The sequence below is a fragment of the Halichoeres trimaculatus genome, unplaced genomic scaffold (genome assembly GCF_033239565.1).
Source record: "Halichoeres trimaculatus isolate MK-OKI-2021-1 unplaced genomic scaffold, fHalTri1.1 fHalTri1_scaffold_22, whole genome shotgun sequence".
In the NCBI taxonomy this organism is placed as follows: domain Eukaryota; kingdom Metazoa; phylum Chordata; class Actinopteri; order Labriformes; family Labridae; genus Halichoeres; species Halichoeres trimaculatus.
The window spans coordinates 1,366,176-1,380,316 of record NW_027437200.1 but is presented as its reverse complement, the minus strand read 5'-3'; the positions used below and the strand labels follow the sequence as shown (position 1 = coordinate 1,380,316).

Here is a 14,141-nt window from a genome sequence, read left to right as displayed (position 1 = left end):
GCACCAGATCATAGCAGATCCAATGGGACAGGAAGTCGTACATGGAAACACCAGAAAACCGCCCATTGACCTTCAAAATAAAACAAAGCGTGTCAAAACCAGACGGTGTTTATCTTGACTATGACAACAAACCGGCACAATGAGTAAACCCAGACCAGGAGTCAACAGGTTGAAGGTTTTACAGCCCAACATGAACCAGGAGAGGATCCTCACCAGCGTGGGTATCCAGGGAACTTGCATATGGTGTAACAAAGACTTTGTTGGACTTAACCGTTCTAGAGATCCTACAGCTTTTGATTCTTTTTGCTTTCAGTTTCTAAAATAGCTGATCCAAAAGCTGATCCAAAAGCTGAGATATCCAGGGTTTTTGGTGGAAGACTTGATTGGTTCTTGGACACATTCGGTCTCCCAACAGGGCCTTAAACATGAATCTTTTATCTTCCTCTAAACCCCTACTTATTCAACCAAAACTAGACTAGATGGCCTGGATACCAAGAGACACTTTGACCACAAGTGTAGATCTTAACCTTGGTAGTAAGAAAACAGGTCTGGTGTTTGAGTTCTATTCTGACCCGTTTTAACACATCTGCTAATGTCCCAAACATGACCTCTGTAGTCCTTAAACTATCACACCTTTTACGTTTTGACTCCAAACTTCTCTAACCATTAATCTTCTGATCTGGCTTCAAATGATAGCTCCTTATTTTTGGGGACAGCTGTCTCTAATCTGCTGTGATGAATTAGCACTGCAGGACTAGATGCTGTTATCATGGAAAGGGATCCAGGAAGGGATCATGTTCACTTTGGATCTAATGAATCATATCAGGATGTGATCAGTCCTGATGTTTGTGGTTACCTCTGTCAGATACAAACCATGCCGGCGCTAGTGTGAAGGTGGGTGAAATCAGAGAAAAAGGAAAATGTCTGGCTGTTTTTTATGGCTAGCAAGTCGCATTTCGTTGTCCTCCTTGGTCAGTTTGAAGCGTTCATTTCTTTACTGTGTTTTTCTGCATGGATCCCATCCTGCCTGATGCAACCAGGTTTTCTCGGTGTGGTTTGGAAGCAGTTGAGTTTCTGTAGGAGGAGAGAGGCTGCTGTGGTTTCTGTGAAGTCCTTTAAATGTTACTGGCTTGTGTCCTGGTCTCTTTAGCGTTGATGGTAATTATCACAGCTTTTTCTTGTTCCGTTTCGGACCCAGGGAGGGGTTTTAGCCAAGCATGCAGCCCCCCTTTTTTTTGTCTTTTTTTTTGGCGACTCCCTTTTCCTCAAAATCCAACCTCTTATTTGCTCAGCTGGGAATTTCCCAGAATGACCGCAGTTTCTTTTTTGGATCAGACCAGGCAACCTTTAAAAGCTGCTACCACTTCTCTCTGCACTGTTGTAGCATGAATCTGGGCGGAGACACAGATAAATCTTGATGTCATATTAAATGTCCTCTGCTGAGGCCAAGTGTATCAAACATTCAGAGAGCAGACTCGTCTCCCTCTCTTTCTGGGGGTTTGGTGAGTGCATGGTTGTAACAATGTCGATGTTTGTCGTCTTGTTTTCTCCAAAAAACGCATGACATTGATGGTGATGATGAAGATAAATTCGCTCCTCTTGTTGTCCCTGTTTTGAAATGTCTGTCAGGCGCAGCGGGGGCGGGCGGGGGGCTGCGAGGCCGCAATGGATCAAACGTCTCTTGACCAATCATTCGCCGTCCACAACAGCTGCTTCATCAGTCTCTGGACTGAATCAGACAGATGTTTTTAGCACCAAACTTTTTTTTTGTTTTGTTTTACCTCTCCCAAAGATGTCACACTTGTTACCTGCAGCACAGACTTGTCCCTCACTGTTTTGGCGCCATCTGCTGGCAGCTGCAGTGAAACTAGAGGTCAAAAACAGAGTGAGAGAGGCTGTTAAACGGATAAATCTCCTTGTTTCGTCGGTGTGTTGAATCAAAGATTCTCTTGTGCACGTTTTGTTTTTTCTACATCTGTGTTTTTTGGTAAGAACCCTCGGATTGCTGCCTCACTATTCTGTATATAGAGAAACACACACATTCACACACCTCACACAGAGCTTAAAGACATACTCATAACTTGCAATTGCGTTATTTTGCATTTACTCTTTATTTTTCTGGAAGATATTAGCGTTCTTACAGCAGTATATAGATGATTTCTCAGCGGGATGGGCGGATTTGGAGGGCTGCAGACCTCCCTGAACATCAGAATCAGCCATGACTTCTCAATGATGCCAAATGAGTACACCTTTTAATCTGACTCCTTCCCTGATTTCTCTTTGTACATTTTATTTTCTATTTATTTAAAGCAGAAATATATGGATTGTATCGAGCATGGAAAGGCAAACAAATGTTACAGTCGACAAACAAATCACAGGCTTTTATTTTACAGCAGTATATTTGTTTATTCTAGGGATCTGTTTTCTCTCTTTTTTTGGAAGAAATAAAAAGTCATTTTCCATTCCTACATCGCGTCTGTCTTTGATTTCCAGTCTCCACTCACATCTCAAAGCTGTCAAAGTTCGCAAACCTTGAAAATCTACTTAAAAGTGGAACATGAGAGAATTTGAAGGTCTTTAAACGTCAGAGAGCGAGTCTTCTGGTTTTTAATTGCAGCGCCGCAGGCATTGAGAATGTGTTTTCTGACTGCTGCCTCTTTAAGAGCGAGATACCAGCTTTAAATCACCAAATATGTTCAATAGTTTATTATTTTACCCTTTATGCTCTGTTTGGTAACTCTGAAGTTGTTGAACTGTCTGCTTCAGATCTACACAACTTAAGACAAACTGTTGAAACTTCTTCGTCTGAAGTGGACTGGTGCATTAAAAGATGGAGACGGTTTTCACAAAAAATCACCTGTGGGAAAAGTTTTTCCTTTTCAGAAGTCAGGGTTTTGGCCAGAAAAGAACTTTTAAACTAACCTATTGAAATTTTACAGGTTTAACAAATGTAAAGTATTATTCACTGTTTGCAGTCACGCATGGATGTCGCTCATTACTGACGACAGCAAAAGTCGCAGATTTGGCCTCACCCTACAATGAATTCTGGTCAGTAATTTGTCATTCAGGGTGCTTTTGGGAGTCATAGCCTATAGTAATGGACAAGCAAACTATTAGTTCCACTGAAAACTCTGAAAGTTAAGAGCAGATTTAGGAGTTCTAAGTCCTACTTTAATATTCATATTTGCTTTTATTTTACTCAGGGAGAATTAACCAGAGTATCATGACGATTAGCAGATTTGATTATATGGGCTTCCATTTCAAGCTTTTCATGTAGTTTTACGCCTCACATTTGAATCTATAAAACTCGACCCATAACCAGGCTAAAAATGGCTAATAACTTAGTTTCTAGTTGAAGGTTTTCTTTAGTTGCATGTTTTTACATCCAAAAAAATCTGTTTGGTAAGAGTATGGACAGGGCGCTAGCTTGGTTTTTAGCCTGCGAGCTTCCAGCAGCGGTCTCATTATTTGGTACAGATGTAAAGGTAAAAACAGTTAATCAAATCTTTTACCCTTGGTAACTAATTCCCTCTGGGGAACATTTTTTGAATGTATTTTATGTTCTTATAAGCACAGATATTGCATCCTGTAAGGCTTGAGTTTGGACAGAGCACTGCTCTGTTGTTAGCCTGCTAGCTTCCAGCAGCAGCAAGCTAACAGTCAGTGTGTTTAGCAAATGTAAAAATATGAATTTTCTTTCACTCTTCTCTCTGTTGTTTATTTTCAAAATAAATTCATGTTTTTATATTCATAAATATTGCTCTTGTAAGGTTTGAGTTTTGACAGAGAGCTACCTTGCCTTTAGCTTGCTAGCTTCCATCAGCAGCAGGCTAACAGGCCTCACATTTTTTCAACATAGGTGAAAAAAAATAAATCTATTTCACTCTCGCTTACTAATACTGTAGTATGTTTTTGAACATTTTATGTTTTTATTTTCTGAAGTACTGCTTCTTTTTTAAATTTGAACTCACTAGTCTCTTGTGCTGTAACAGTCTAAAATTTAGTTTTGAAGGAACCAGTATGAGTTCTCTCTTAAAACATCCTCAAAGGAATCTACATACTCATATTTCTCTTAATCTTGACCAGATAAAGTGTACTTGCTGAAAATGTCTCTGATTGTTTAGCCATTGTTTCCCGCCAAACTTGACACATTCATGGTCTTGTTACCTCTGCCAGTGAAAAGCAGGAATTATTTCAGCTTTTTTTTTTTTTTTTTTGAGGTAGAACAGTGAATTATGTAGTGTGTAGCAGAGGTTGTTTTAATATATTGAGTTTTTGTTCTAATATATCTTTCATCCTGACACACAGAGACAAATTACCAAGCAGTGTCTGCAGGTGGTTCAACAATGAATTATTCACACCAGACAAAATGCTGCTGTTTGTCAGTCAAGGTGCAATTTGAGTGAAATATTTCTTACCGAGGGCTGTTTAGTCGAAAAACCCTGAGATAAAATCAAATACATCAGCGCCTGGTGACCGTGAGAGATTTCTGATGTGATGTTGAACAAATGAACACAAACAGTTTCATTATTCAGAGCTCAGCAGGAGTCTGGAGGTGGAAGCAGCTCTGAATCTCTGGCTGTGGGAGCGCCGAGGCTTTGTGGTTACTGAGCTGAATCAGTGCTTTAGGTCAACATGTCTCTACAGGCGGGGACAGCAGTGTGAAATGATGTGTACAGACAAATGTATACAATGAAAAATGACATAAAAACAGTAATCATGTTCACTAAGGTTTTCCCACCAGTAAATGAAAAAATGAGACGTTGAGCTAATTACTGTGTGCGGTGAACATGTCAGTATTTTCATCTGGCTCGCCCACGTTACAAACACTCTTTGAGTGCTGCAGACTTTTTTATTGAAGGCTGGAAAGGTTTGGGATGGAGTTTCTACTGCAAGTGTTAGGTGCTATAATTAAAAATCAGCTTTCTGGGTGTTACTAAGCATCGCACATTCCTATTTGAAGAACAAATAATAGCATTCAAGCTAATGTTATGTGTACATGGTATCTGCTTACAGTTTTCACATTTGGCCAAATATTTTCAGATTGTTGAATTTTTGCTTCTGACTAAAGTAACAACTTCAATGGGTGAAAGTACCATGCTGATAGAGTGTTGATAAAGTTAAGTTAGATGTTTTTGAACCCAGACTTACATTAGTTTTTCTTTTCTCTGTACAATGGGCTCTGTGCACAGATCACTCACATTGGTGTGAAGATGTTTGGGCATTTCTGGTTCACCGAAAGAAACATTAGGAAGTGACAGTAGACAGTGTTATGATGGCAGAGATTAAATTGAGTGTTTCCTAAAGTGTCGGTCAGTGGTATACAGAGAATCATCCAGGTATCTAGAACAACACCGTGTAGCAAGTCCTATAAAGGCTATAAAATGTACCTGTTTTTATTTCTTTGGAGCTTTGAAGATAATTTGCTAACAATAGCTAGCCTGAGCTAGAAGATCTGCTTTTTTGTTTAAAGTTAAGAGCTTCAGGTCAATCATACTTTAAAGTAAGTTTAATGTGTATAAACCTTGTGCTATGCTGACGAACAAAGAGAAACTGCATTAATATCTGCTAGCCGTGAGCATACAACAATAAACTTCATTTTTCCAGCAGAATATCGACTTTCTTCTCTGAACACACAAACAAATGTTCAAAATTTCCTCACAAGAGTTTCATTTTCAGTCCGTTCAACATGTTATATCTCTCCTACAGCACACAACAGTGGTGTGGAGAAGGCTAAAAGAGCTGTCACCCTGTCTTTGAAAGGACACTTTTGTGCGTTTACACGTCATCTCGTTCAGTATTTAAGAAGTAAGGCCACAATCAAAAATAGTGACATAACTATAACCACCAGAAGTTTACATGCAACCTGATTTTAAACCAGATATATGTCATGCTGGCCTCTGCTATAGCATAGATAGATAGATAGATAGATAGATAGATAGATAGATAGATAGATAGATAGATAGATAGATAGATAGATAGATAGATAGATAGATAGATAGATAGATAGATAGATAGATAGATAGATACGAAATAAAGTATTATATATATATATATATATATATATATATATATATATATATATATATATATATATATATATAATAGAAAATACTTTATTTCATACTGGTATGTCAAAGAAGTTATAACCGTACAAAAAAGTCTAAAATGTAACAGTACCTGGAAAAAATATTTTGTGTCTTGTAAAAAAAAATAATTTACATGAATTAATAAAAATAACTTCCCCCCAGGGGATCAATTAACTTTTATCTTATCTTATCTTATCTTATCTTATCTTATCTTATCTTATCTTATCTTATCTTATCTTATCTTATCTTATCTTATCTTATCATCTTAAAAGGTCACAATGCTGAAATGTTTCATTGTTATAAAAATTTAAATGTTAATGTTAGGAATTAGAAATGTTTCATAAGACAAAAAAGACAAAAAAAAGGAAAAGAAATAACATTTGAAATAGTTGTTCAATCATCTGGTCTCTGAGGAAAACATACATGAGCACAGCGACACTAAGAGAGAAGTTGGTCTGAAGAATTCTTCCAGGTTGTTTCTTCCAAAAAAAAAAAAAAAAAAAAAAAAAAAGATTTTCATGGTAGATGTTGGATTTAGGAAGGCTTTTTTAAAAATCTACACATATACATCCTAATTGAATATTCGTCAGGTATACAAAGAATCTGAAGACTTCTTCTTCTAGACAAACAAACCCATGTGACCAAAGTGGATCAACAGATAAAGCCACAGACACCCAGAAGTTATCGCTCCTCTCCGGTCACTGCAGGCCTGTTGGTGTGACAGGCGACACTCAGCAGGAGGAACGCCGACCCCCCACTCTCAGATAAGTTTTGACAGCTGTAAACTGAGAGGAGGAGGAGGAGGAGGAGGGAGGTGAGAGTCTATTTTTATCTTTCATTCAGCCAGGCCTGAACCAGAGTCAGAGACACACAGACCCTCTCTGCTTCTGGATCTCTCTTTCTAAAGCTGCAAGAGAAACTTCTGGAGGTCTGACCTCAGCTTTAAGACCAGGACAGAATCCCTGGAGGAACAAAACCAGGAACTTGAGAGTCCAGATCAGAAGTGAAAGACACTGAGAGGCTGGCATGGCTCTGCTCTGCTACAACAAAGGCTGTGGACTTAAATACGATGCTGACAAGAACAAGGAGGGTAAGATCCCAGTTTGTTTCTGAGTTTAATTTGAATACTCGGGTGAGTTTGGCTCCTTCTGTTTGATATTTCTGTCACAAAGCTCATGTAGCCTCTGTGAAAGTCAGTGAAACAGAACTTCAAAGTTTGATTTTGAATTCTGAAAAGTGCTGATGGGATCTGATTCGTCTAATTTTAGTTGATAAGGTGTAATTTACTGTCTGTTGCTCCTCTTGTTGAAGTTTTTTGTCGTTTGTGAGCTCAAATGGCACTTTGAAGGTCTGTAACTTGAAAAAATAACAAAAAAACATCTGAAATCCAGAAAATTCTGTCCCAGATCCTGGGCTAAAGAAAATGTATTCCAACTTAACAAAAAATGAAACTTTTCCAATCCCTACTAAGACCATTTTGGTGCAAAGTTTTGCAAACATATGCTTTTATTTTGAAGGAGCATTTTTGGGACCAAATTTGTTTGCATTTTAAAGATGTTCTCTCACATGGTTTTCTGTCAGTTTGAGCTAGCATAGCTTAGCGTGTGTAGCAGGCCATGTGTCCACAACTATGTTCCTGGAAACCAGCTTCCTTTTAGGGACTCTGTGACCCGGCCCCCCAGAACAGCTGGTCCCCCCTGCTGACTCTGAGGGTCTGCAGTCAGACTCACAGCTTCTCTCTTTACCTCCCGTAGACTCCTGCATCTTTCATCCAGGCGTCCCCATCTTCCACGACGCTCTGAAGGTAAAAACTAGAAAATGAGTTCACAAAAAAAACAAAAAAACAAAACAACTTTCACTCAACAGACTAAAAAATAAATAACAGTTTTGTGTTTTTTATTAAATTCAGGGCTGGTCATGTTGCAGGAAAAGGACTACAGACTTTTCAGAGTTTCTCTCCATCAAGGTAACAACAACGTGTGCATTTTTGTATTTATTAAGTCAGAGTTTCTTCACATTGATAACTACTTTTTTGTTTCAGGGATGCACTCGAGGTCGTCACAGCAATGTGAAGCCTCAGGAGCCAATGAGGCCTGAGGTGACGTCGGATAAGACGGACGTCAAACAGGCAAACGGCCCTGAGATCATCTACCAGGGACCCAAATCTGCCGAGACGCTTCAGAAGGAGAGACCCAGGTTTGTATGTGGGTCAGGAAAAGGCAGAAAGATCAGGGGGGGACATGTTTTTACAGATGAACATCGTGTCTTTGTTTTCTGTTTGTGTACAGTTCCGACGAGCCCAAGACCAAACTCCCCCACAAAGTGTCGGCCTCTCTGGCTCAGGCTCTGGAGAAACTTGACATCACTAAGAAAGCTGAGAAAGAGAAAAAAGGTCAGTGTCATCTTCTCTCCTACATTTTTTTTTCCTTCCTGAACACATCTTTGACTTGTGCACAGTAAAAACATAATTTCGGGATATTTAAGGAAGCTCATGAGGCCAATTACCACCACTCTGGAAGACTTTTCTCAAAATTTCTGTGAAAATTTTGTAGTTTTCCACTGATATTCTCAATAAATATCCTTGAAGATTTCAGGAAATTTTCCGGGAAAAATTTAGGTGCCCTTTTGTTTTTAACGCTCATAACTTTTCCCTGAAACTTTTAGGCACTAGAATATTACTGGAAAGTTTCCCCAAAAGTTGTGCAAATTACTGTGGACATTTTCAGAGAATTTCACAGTAAATTTTAAGGTTATTCAACATAAATAAAGAACAAAACAAAGCAGGAATATAAAGTTTGACCATTGCTTACTTAAAAAGACGGAGGCAATAGATTTGTTACTTCAACTTTAATCAAAAACTATTGATTTAATGAAGCAAATGAAAAAAAAAAAAAGGAAATAGTGACATCACAGGTTGAAATATTTGTGATCTTATCAATAAGAAAGCATAAAATGAATAAATCCATAAATTTTGCAGGGGAGCCTGTTTAAAAATTACTAGGTATCTAAAAAATAACAACAACATAATTTCGATATAACAAATATCTGCAAAAGTAGTTGAGATTTACTGATTTATTACACAGAATTAATTTATACTAACTAACCATCTATCTGAAATTGATTTCCATTCATTTACTATCTTCATGATGTGATTCTATATTTACTAATTTTATGGGTGAAACTGAGGCTGCCTCTCTAATTATCTGGATGATTTGGATTCAATTAATAAAGTTGGTTTCACATGGCTTAAAATCTTTTTAATGTTATTGATTGTCACTTTGTTGCTCTACATAATATCCTGCCTTCTGGTGCCAAGCATTTTCTGAAAGTCAGTAAATAAATTAGCATACATAAGAAAACAGCAGTGAAACATTTAGCCATGCATGTTTACACATCAATTTTTAGCATTTTTCAGAAAGTGTTTTTGTGTAAGGCAACAAAATACAAAGACATACTTAAATTTAGACAGACTTTACAGTCATCCTGTATGCAGCAGGTGTGTGTGAGACCGTTTCCAATAACAGCATGGTCTTATAACTGTATGGTTGACATTCATAGAGGCATTCTGGGTAAAACTTGAAAGCTGTAGCTTCAGACAACAGCTGGGAGGGGCTAAGGTGTGTGGAAAACTAGGAAACAAGGTGCAGTAAATCTTACTTTTACTCACCTTTCAAAACAACCATGAACTCTGAATCATGGTGTTAGCTACTGCCAGTGAACCTGTGAGCTCACTCACTGTAACACAGAACAATGATGAACCATGAGGTGTGCAGTGATTAATTTACTCATTTCTATTTATTAATTTTTCAAAAACATTGTTGAATTACTGATAAAATAAAATTAAGCTGTAGTTAATGATTTTCAGCTGATATTGTTTGAACAGAAATGAAAAAACTGTAACTGGTAATTGATTATTATGTAATTAAATCAACACAATATTATACATAACTGCCTACGATCAGTTTTTTTCATATAAAAGTTACAAGAATTCTTTTTGTAAACATGAATTGAGCCTAATTACATATTTTTAGTGTACTTTGACAAGTTTTTTTGAAAAATAAAAACAGTCTCTGTCATGAATCCCAGGGAAACAAAAAGAGGAGGACCCAAGTGCAGATTAACTAAAAGCTTTATTACAACTTAACTCAAAAAAACTAAATTAAAAAACTCAAAAACTCTGACAAAATCAAAAAACAAAATCAAAAGTACTAAGAAACTTACAGAAAAACAAACAAGAGGCACAAGAGGCACAGGACACTAGACACGAGACACGACATACGCACACAGAAACAGCTACAATGAACCAACCCAGAACAAAGGAAACACAGAGACTTTAAACACAGGGGAGCGATTAACACAGGTGTGAAACAAGACACAGGTCAAACACAAGGAGAACCAAACCAAACACAGGGAAACTCAGGACAGAGACCAAATACATAAAATACACTGAAACACTACAGTTAACCACAATAAGACATACACATGACAAGAACCATATCAAAATCACAAGGGACACTAACTGAGGACAAAAACAGGAAACACTGAACAATCAGGAATAACTAAGATCAACACAGAGACAAGAATCACTAATATAAACTGAGAACCTCAAATACACAAATACAGAATAATACAAAACCCAACTGAAAACCTGAACCATGACAGTCTCCAAGTTTATGAGTATGTTTTGGTGTAAATATGGACTTTTGCACAGTTCTGCTGGAATTTTTGGAAAAAGAATTATTCTTATAGATCATTCCAGACAAACTAAGCTAGTTTAGAGAGGCTAATAATGGAAGATGTTTCACCTTTTGTCTCTTTTTTTTTTTTCCCTGACAGAGAGTGAGATCGTGGTTGGGACCCGATGCAAGAACTCAGGATGTAAAACAGTGAGCAGCACTTGATCTTTATCAGGACAGAGGGACTTTTTTCCCTGTTGAAGCTGCTCAGTCAGAACTTCAAGTTTCTTTCCTCATTATTCTGAGCTGTAAAGCTTTTTAATGGCTCCATCTAGTGGCCAAAATAAAAACAACATGCAGAGCTGGTTCAGTTGCTATTCAGCCAAACACAGTGGACTTGTTACCCTCTAATGTCAGAGATGACCATCAAACTGTTTCACTCCACAGATGACCTGACGGTCACACTGAGCTCGTTAAGGCTGTGTTTGTGTGTTCAGATGTTTCAGGGCCCAGAGACAGACAGAGAGGTCTGCACCCACCACCCAGGAGCTCCCGTCTTCCACGAGGGGTGAGACACAAACACACCCCACAACCATGTCTTAATTACAATCTCTGCTTGAACAAACTGTAATTAGAGCTCTGCTACGAAAAGAGAAATGCAAACAATTGAAAGTGAAGGCTGTGTGAGCAAAACAAGAAAGATGAAAGAAAGATCTGACGATTCATTAGAGATCAGCAAGTAAAAACAAATCAGTGACTTTAAAGACTGTGGAGTCAATTAAAACAGCAGCTGCTTTGTGAACATGTGAAAACTAGGACATCAGTCTTTTATTAGTCAAGCCAAGTATTTATAGTAGTCTGTGTACATATAAATGTATGTACGTGCTGATCTTTGTTGTTGTTCTGCACCTGTAGGTATAAATACTGGAGCTGCTGCTGCATAAAGACGATAGATTTCAATGCTTTCCTGGACCAGAAGGGCTGCACCACAGGGAAACACCGCTGGGTGCCGAAGCAGGTCGAGAAAACCTGTTCTTCAGTTAAAGAAAATAAAAGAGGAACAAAAAGAGCTCTGTGCCTGACTTAAACATGTGTTCTTCTACAGGACAAGAAGAAAGTGGCCTGTCGACACGACTGGCACCAAACAGGAAATAATGTAGTTGTTACTATTTACGCCAAGAATGCAAATCCAGGTCTGAGCAGCATAGAGGCCAACAGGACTGTGGTGAGTTTACCTCACTCAGCTGATGGTGCTACTCGTTAGCTTTAGCAAGTGCATCTAACATTACTACATAAGCCTAAACGAGTTCAGTTAGCTCTTTCTGTGGTCTCAAAACTTATTGATAAAATCTTCTGATCTTCTTCAATTTACTTTCTTCTCATCAGCTCTCATGTCAAATTCAGTTTGAGGACAACAAAATATTCAGGAGAGAGTTCCACTTCTGGGGGGTGAGTGTGTATGTCCATGGTCTGTTTGTCTAAAAGCAAGCATATATGAATGTATGTATGCATGTATGTAAGTGCGTATGTGCGTATGTATGTATGTATGTATGTATGTATGTATGTATGTATGTATGTTTGTATGTATGTATGTATGTATGTATGTATGAATGTATGTATATATGAATGTATGTATGTTTGTATGTATGTATGTATGTATGTATGTATGTATGTATGTATGTATGTATGTAAGCATGCATGTATGAATGTGTATTTGTATGTATGTATGTAGGTAAGCATGTATGTATGTATGTATGTATGTATGTATGAATGTATGTATATATGAATGTATGTATGTATATATGAATGTATGTATGTAGGTAAGCATGTATGTATGTATGTATGTTGGATGTATGTATGTATATATGAATGTATGTATGTGTGTATGTATCTATGTATGTATGCATGTATGTATGTATGTATGTATGCATGTATGTATGTATGTATGTATGTATGTATGTATGTATGTATGAATGTACGTATGTATGTATGTATGTATATACGTATCTCTGTGTGTATGGCACATTATTATACATTTACTGTTTTTATTGAATACACCATGTAAACAATTTCAGGGTCACACCTGTGTACATGTATACATAAAAATAAAAGCTATACAAAATTGCTAATTTTAAACATACTAGCATACACACATATAAACAAGCATACAAACATATTTATGAACTTTTTACCAAACTTACCTTTATTCATTTTTGCATTCATACCTACCTACATACATACTAACAACACATATGTTCATATGTGTATTTATTAATCTATTCCTTTATCTTCCCCAGTGTATTACCTGTTAACCTGACATTGATCTTTCCTTCCTTCAGGTGGTGGATGTCCAGCAGAGTTCAGTTAACATGGTCCCTTCCAAAGTAGAGATCACCCTGCGCAAAGCTGACCAGGTGGCCTGGGGCAAACTGGAGGATCCAAACTACAAACCAGAGCCTGAACCCGTAGAGGACTCTGAAACCCCAGAGGCTCACGAGGCCAACTGGGACATCGACGACGACGACATCAGCGACTCCGATGAGGAGTGGGCCTACGACCTGCCACCGAAGAACAAACCGCAGGAGGGGAACAAAGAGGAGCAGAAGAAGAAAGAGGAGGAGGTCCACTTTATACAGACGAAGGAGGTAGAGGAGGAGATGAAGAGAGCAGCTGAGGAGAGGAGGAAGGCTGAGGAGGAGAGGAAGAAGCTGGAGGAGCAGAGAAAGCTGGAGGAAGCAGGGGGAGATTATGATGACATGCCAGAGTTAGAGTAACCCCCCCAAAATCCCAGGAGTGAAAACATGTTTGACCCATAACTTTTACTGAGCATAAACCTGAAGCTGTAAGCTGTATCTTCATCAGGGTGCAGAAGAAATAAAGACTACTTTGTATCTGTTTCTCCGTCTTCATCTGTTAAGTTGAAAGCAAAGAGCTGCAGCAGGTGTAGAACTCCACGGACGGTTTAAAGAATTATGCAAAGCACGTCTCCCACATTTCAGCACAAAGATTAAGATTAATGATTCATTAAAAAGCCAAATGACTCATTTGAGCATTCACTGCTGTTGCAGGCAGCAGTTGTAAACAAAACATTTTGCCTTTAGCTCATGAATCATGCTGAAATTGTATTTCCACACATTGTTTTTATGAAAATGAGGCCTCTCAAACACCTACACTGTGTTACTCACTGACCGGCTTTACTACAGGCGGAGGGAGATTGATAAGTGCGCTATGTGGGTGTAATTGTTCTGACGAGCAGGTTCAGTTCTGACGACCGCAGACCAGGATTAAAGTTGTAACACTTGAGTGTGATTAAATAAAGTGCTTGGTGGATTGATTTTTACCTGGAGCCACTGACTCAGGGTAAAGATGTAATTCA

General features: G+C 38.1%; 1 protein-coding gene across 1 annotated transcript; it reads left to right on the top strand.

Moving 5' to 3' along the window:
* The first annotated feature begins 6,947 nt into the window (after window positions 1-6,947).
* On the top strand, window positions 6,948-13,641 carry LOC141784225 (cysteine and histidine-rich domain-containing protein 1). The gene is made up of 11 exons (XM_074661980.1): window positions 6,948-7,179; window positions 7,844-7,893; window positions 7,999-8,055; window positions 8,131-8,285; window positions 8,378-8,481; window positions 10,926-10,975; window positions 11,263-11,333; window positions 11,681-11,783; window positions 11,871-11,990; window positions 12,152-12,214; window positions 13,105-13,641. The coding sequence occupies exons 1-11, from the start codon at window positions 7,116-7,118 to the stop codon at window positions 13,537-13,539; spliced, it is 1,272 nt and encodes a 423-aa protein (XP_074518081.1). The 5' UTR covers window positions 6,948-7,115; the 3' UTR covers window positions 13,540-13,641.
* Window positions 13,642-14,141: the final 500 nt, after the last annotated feature.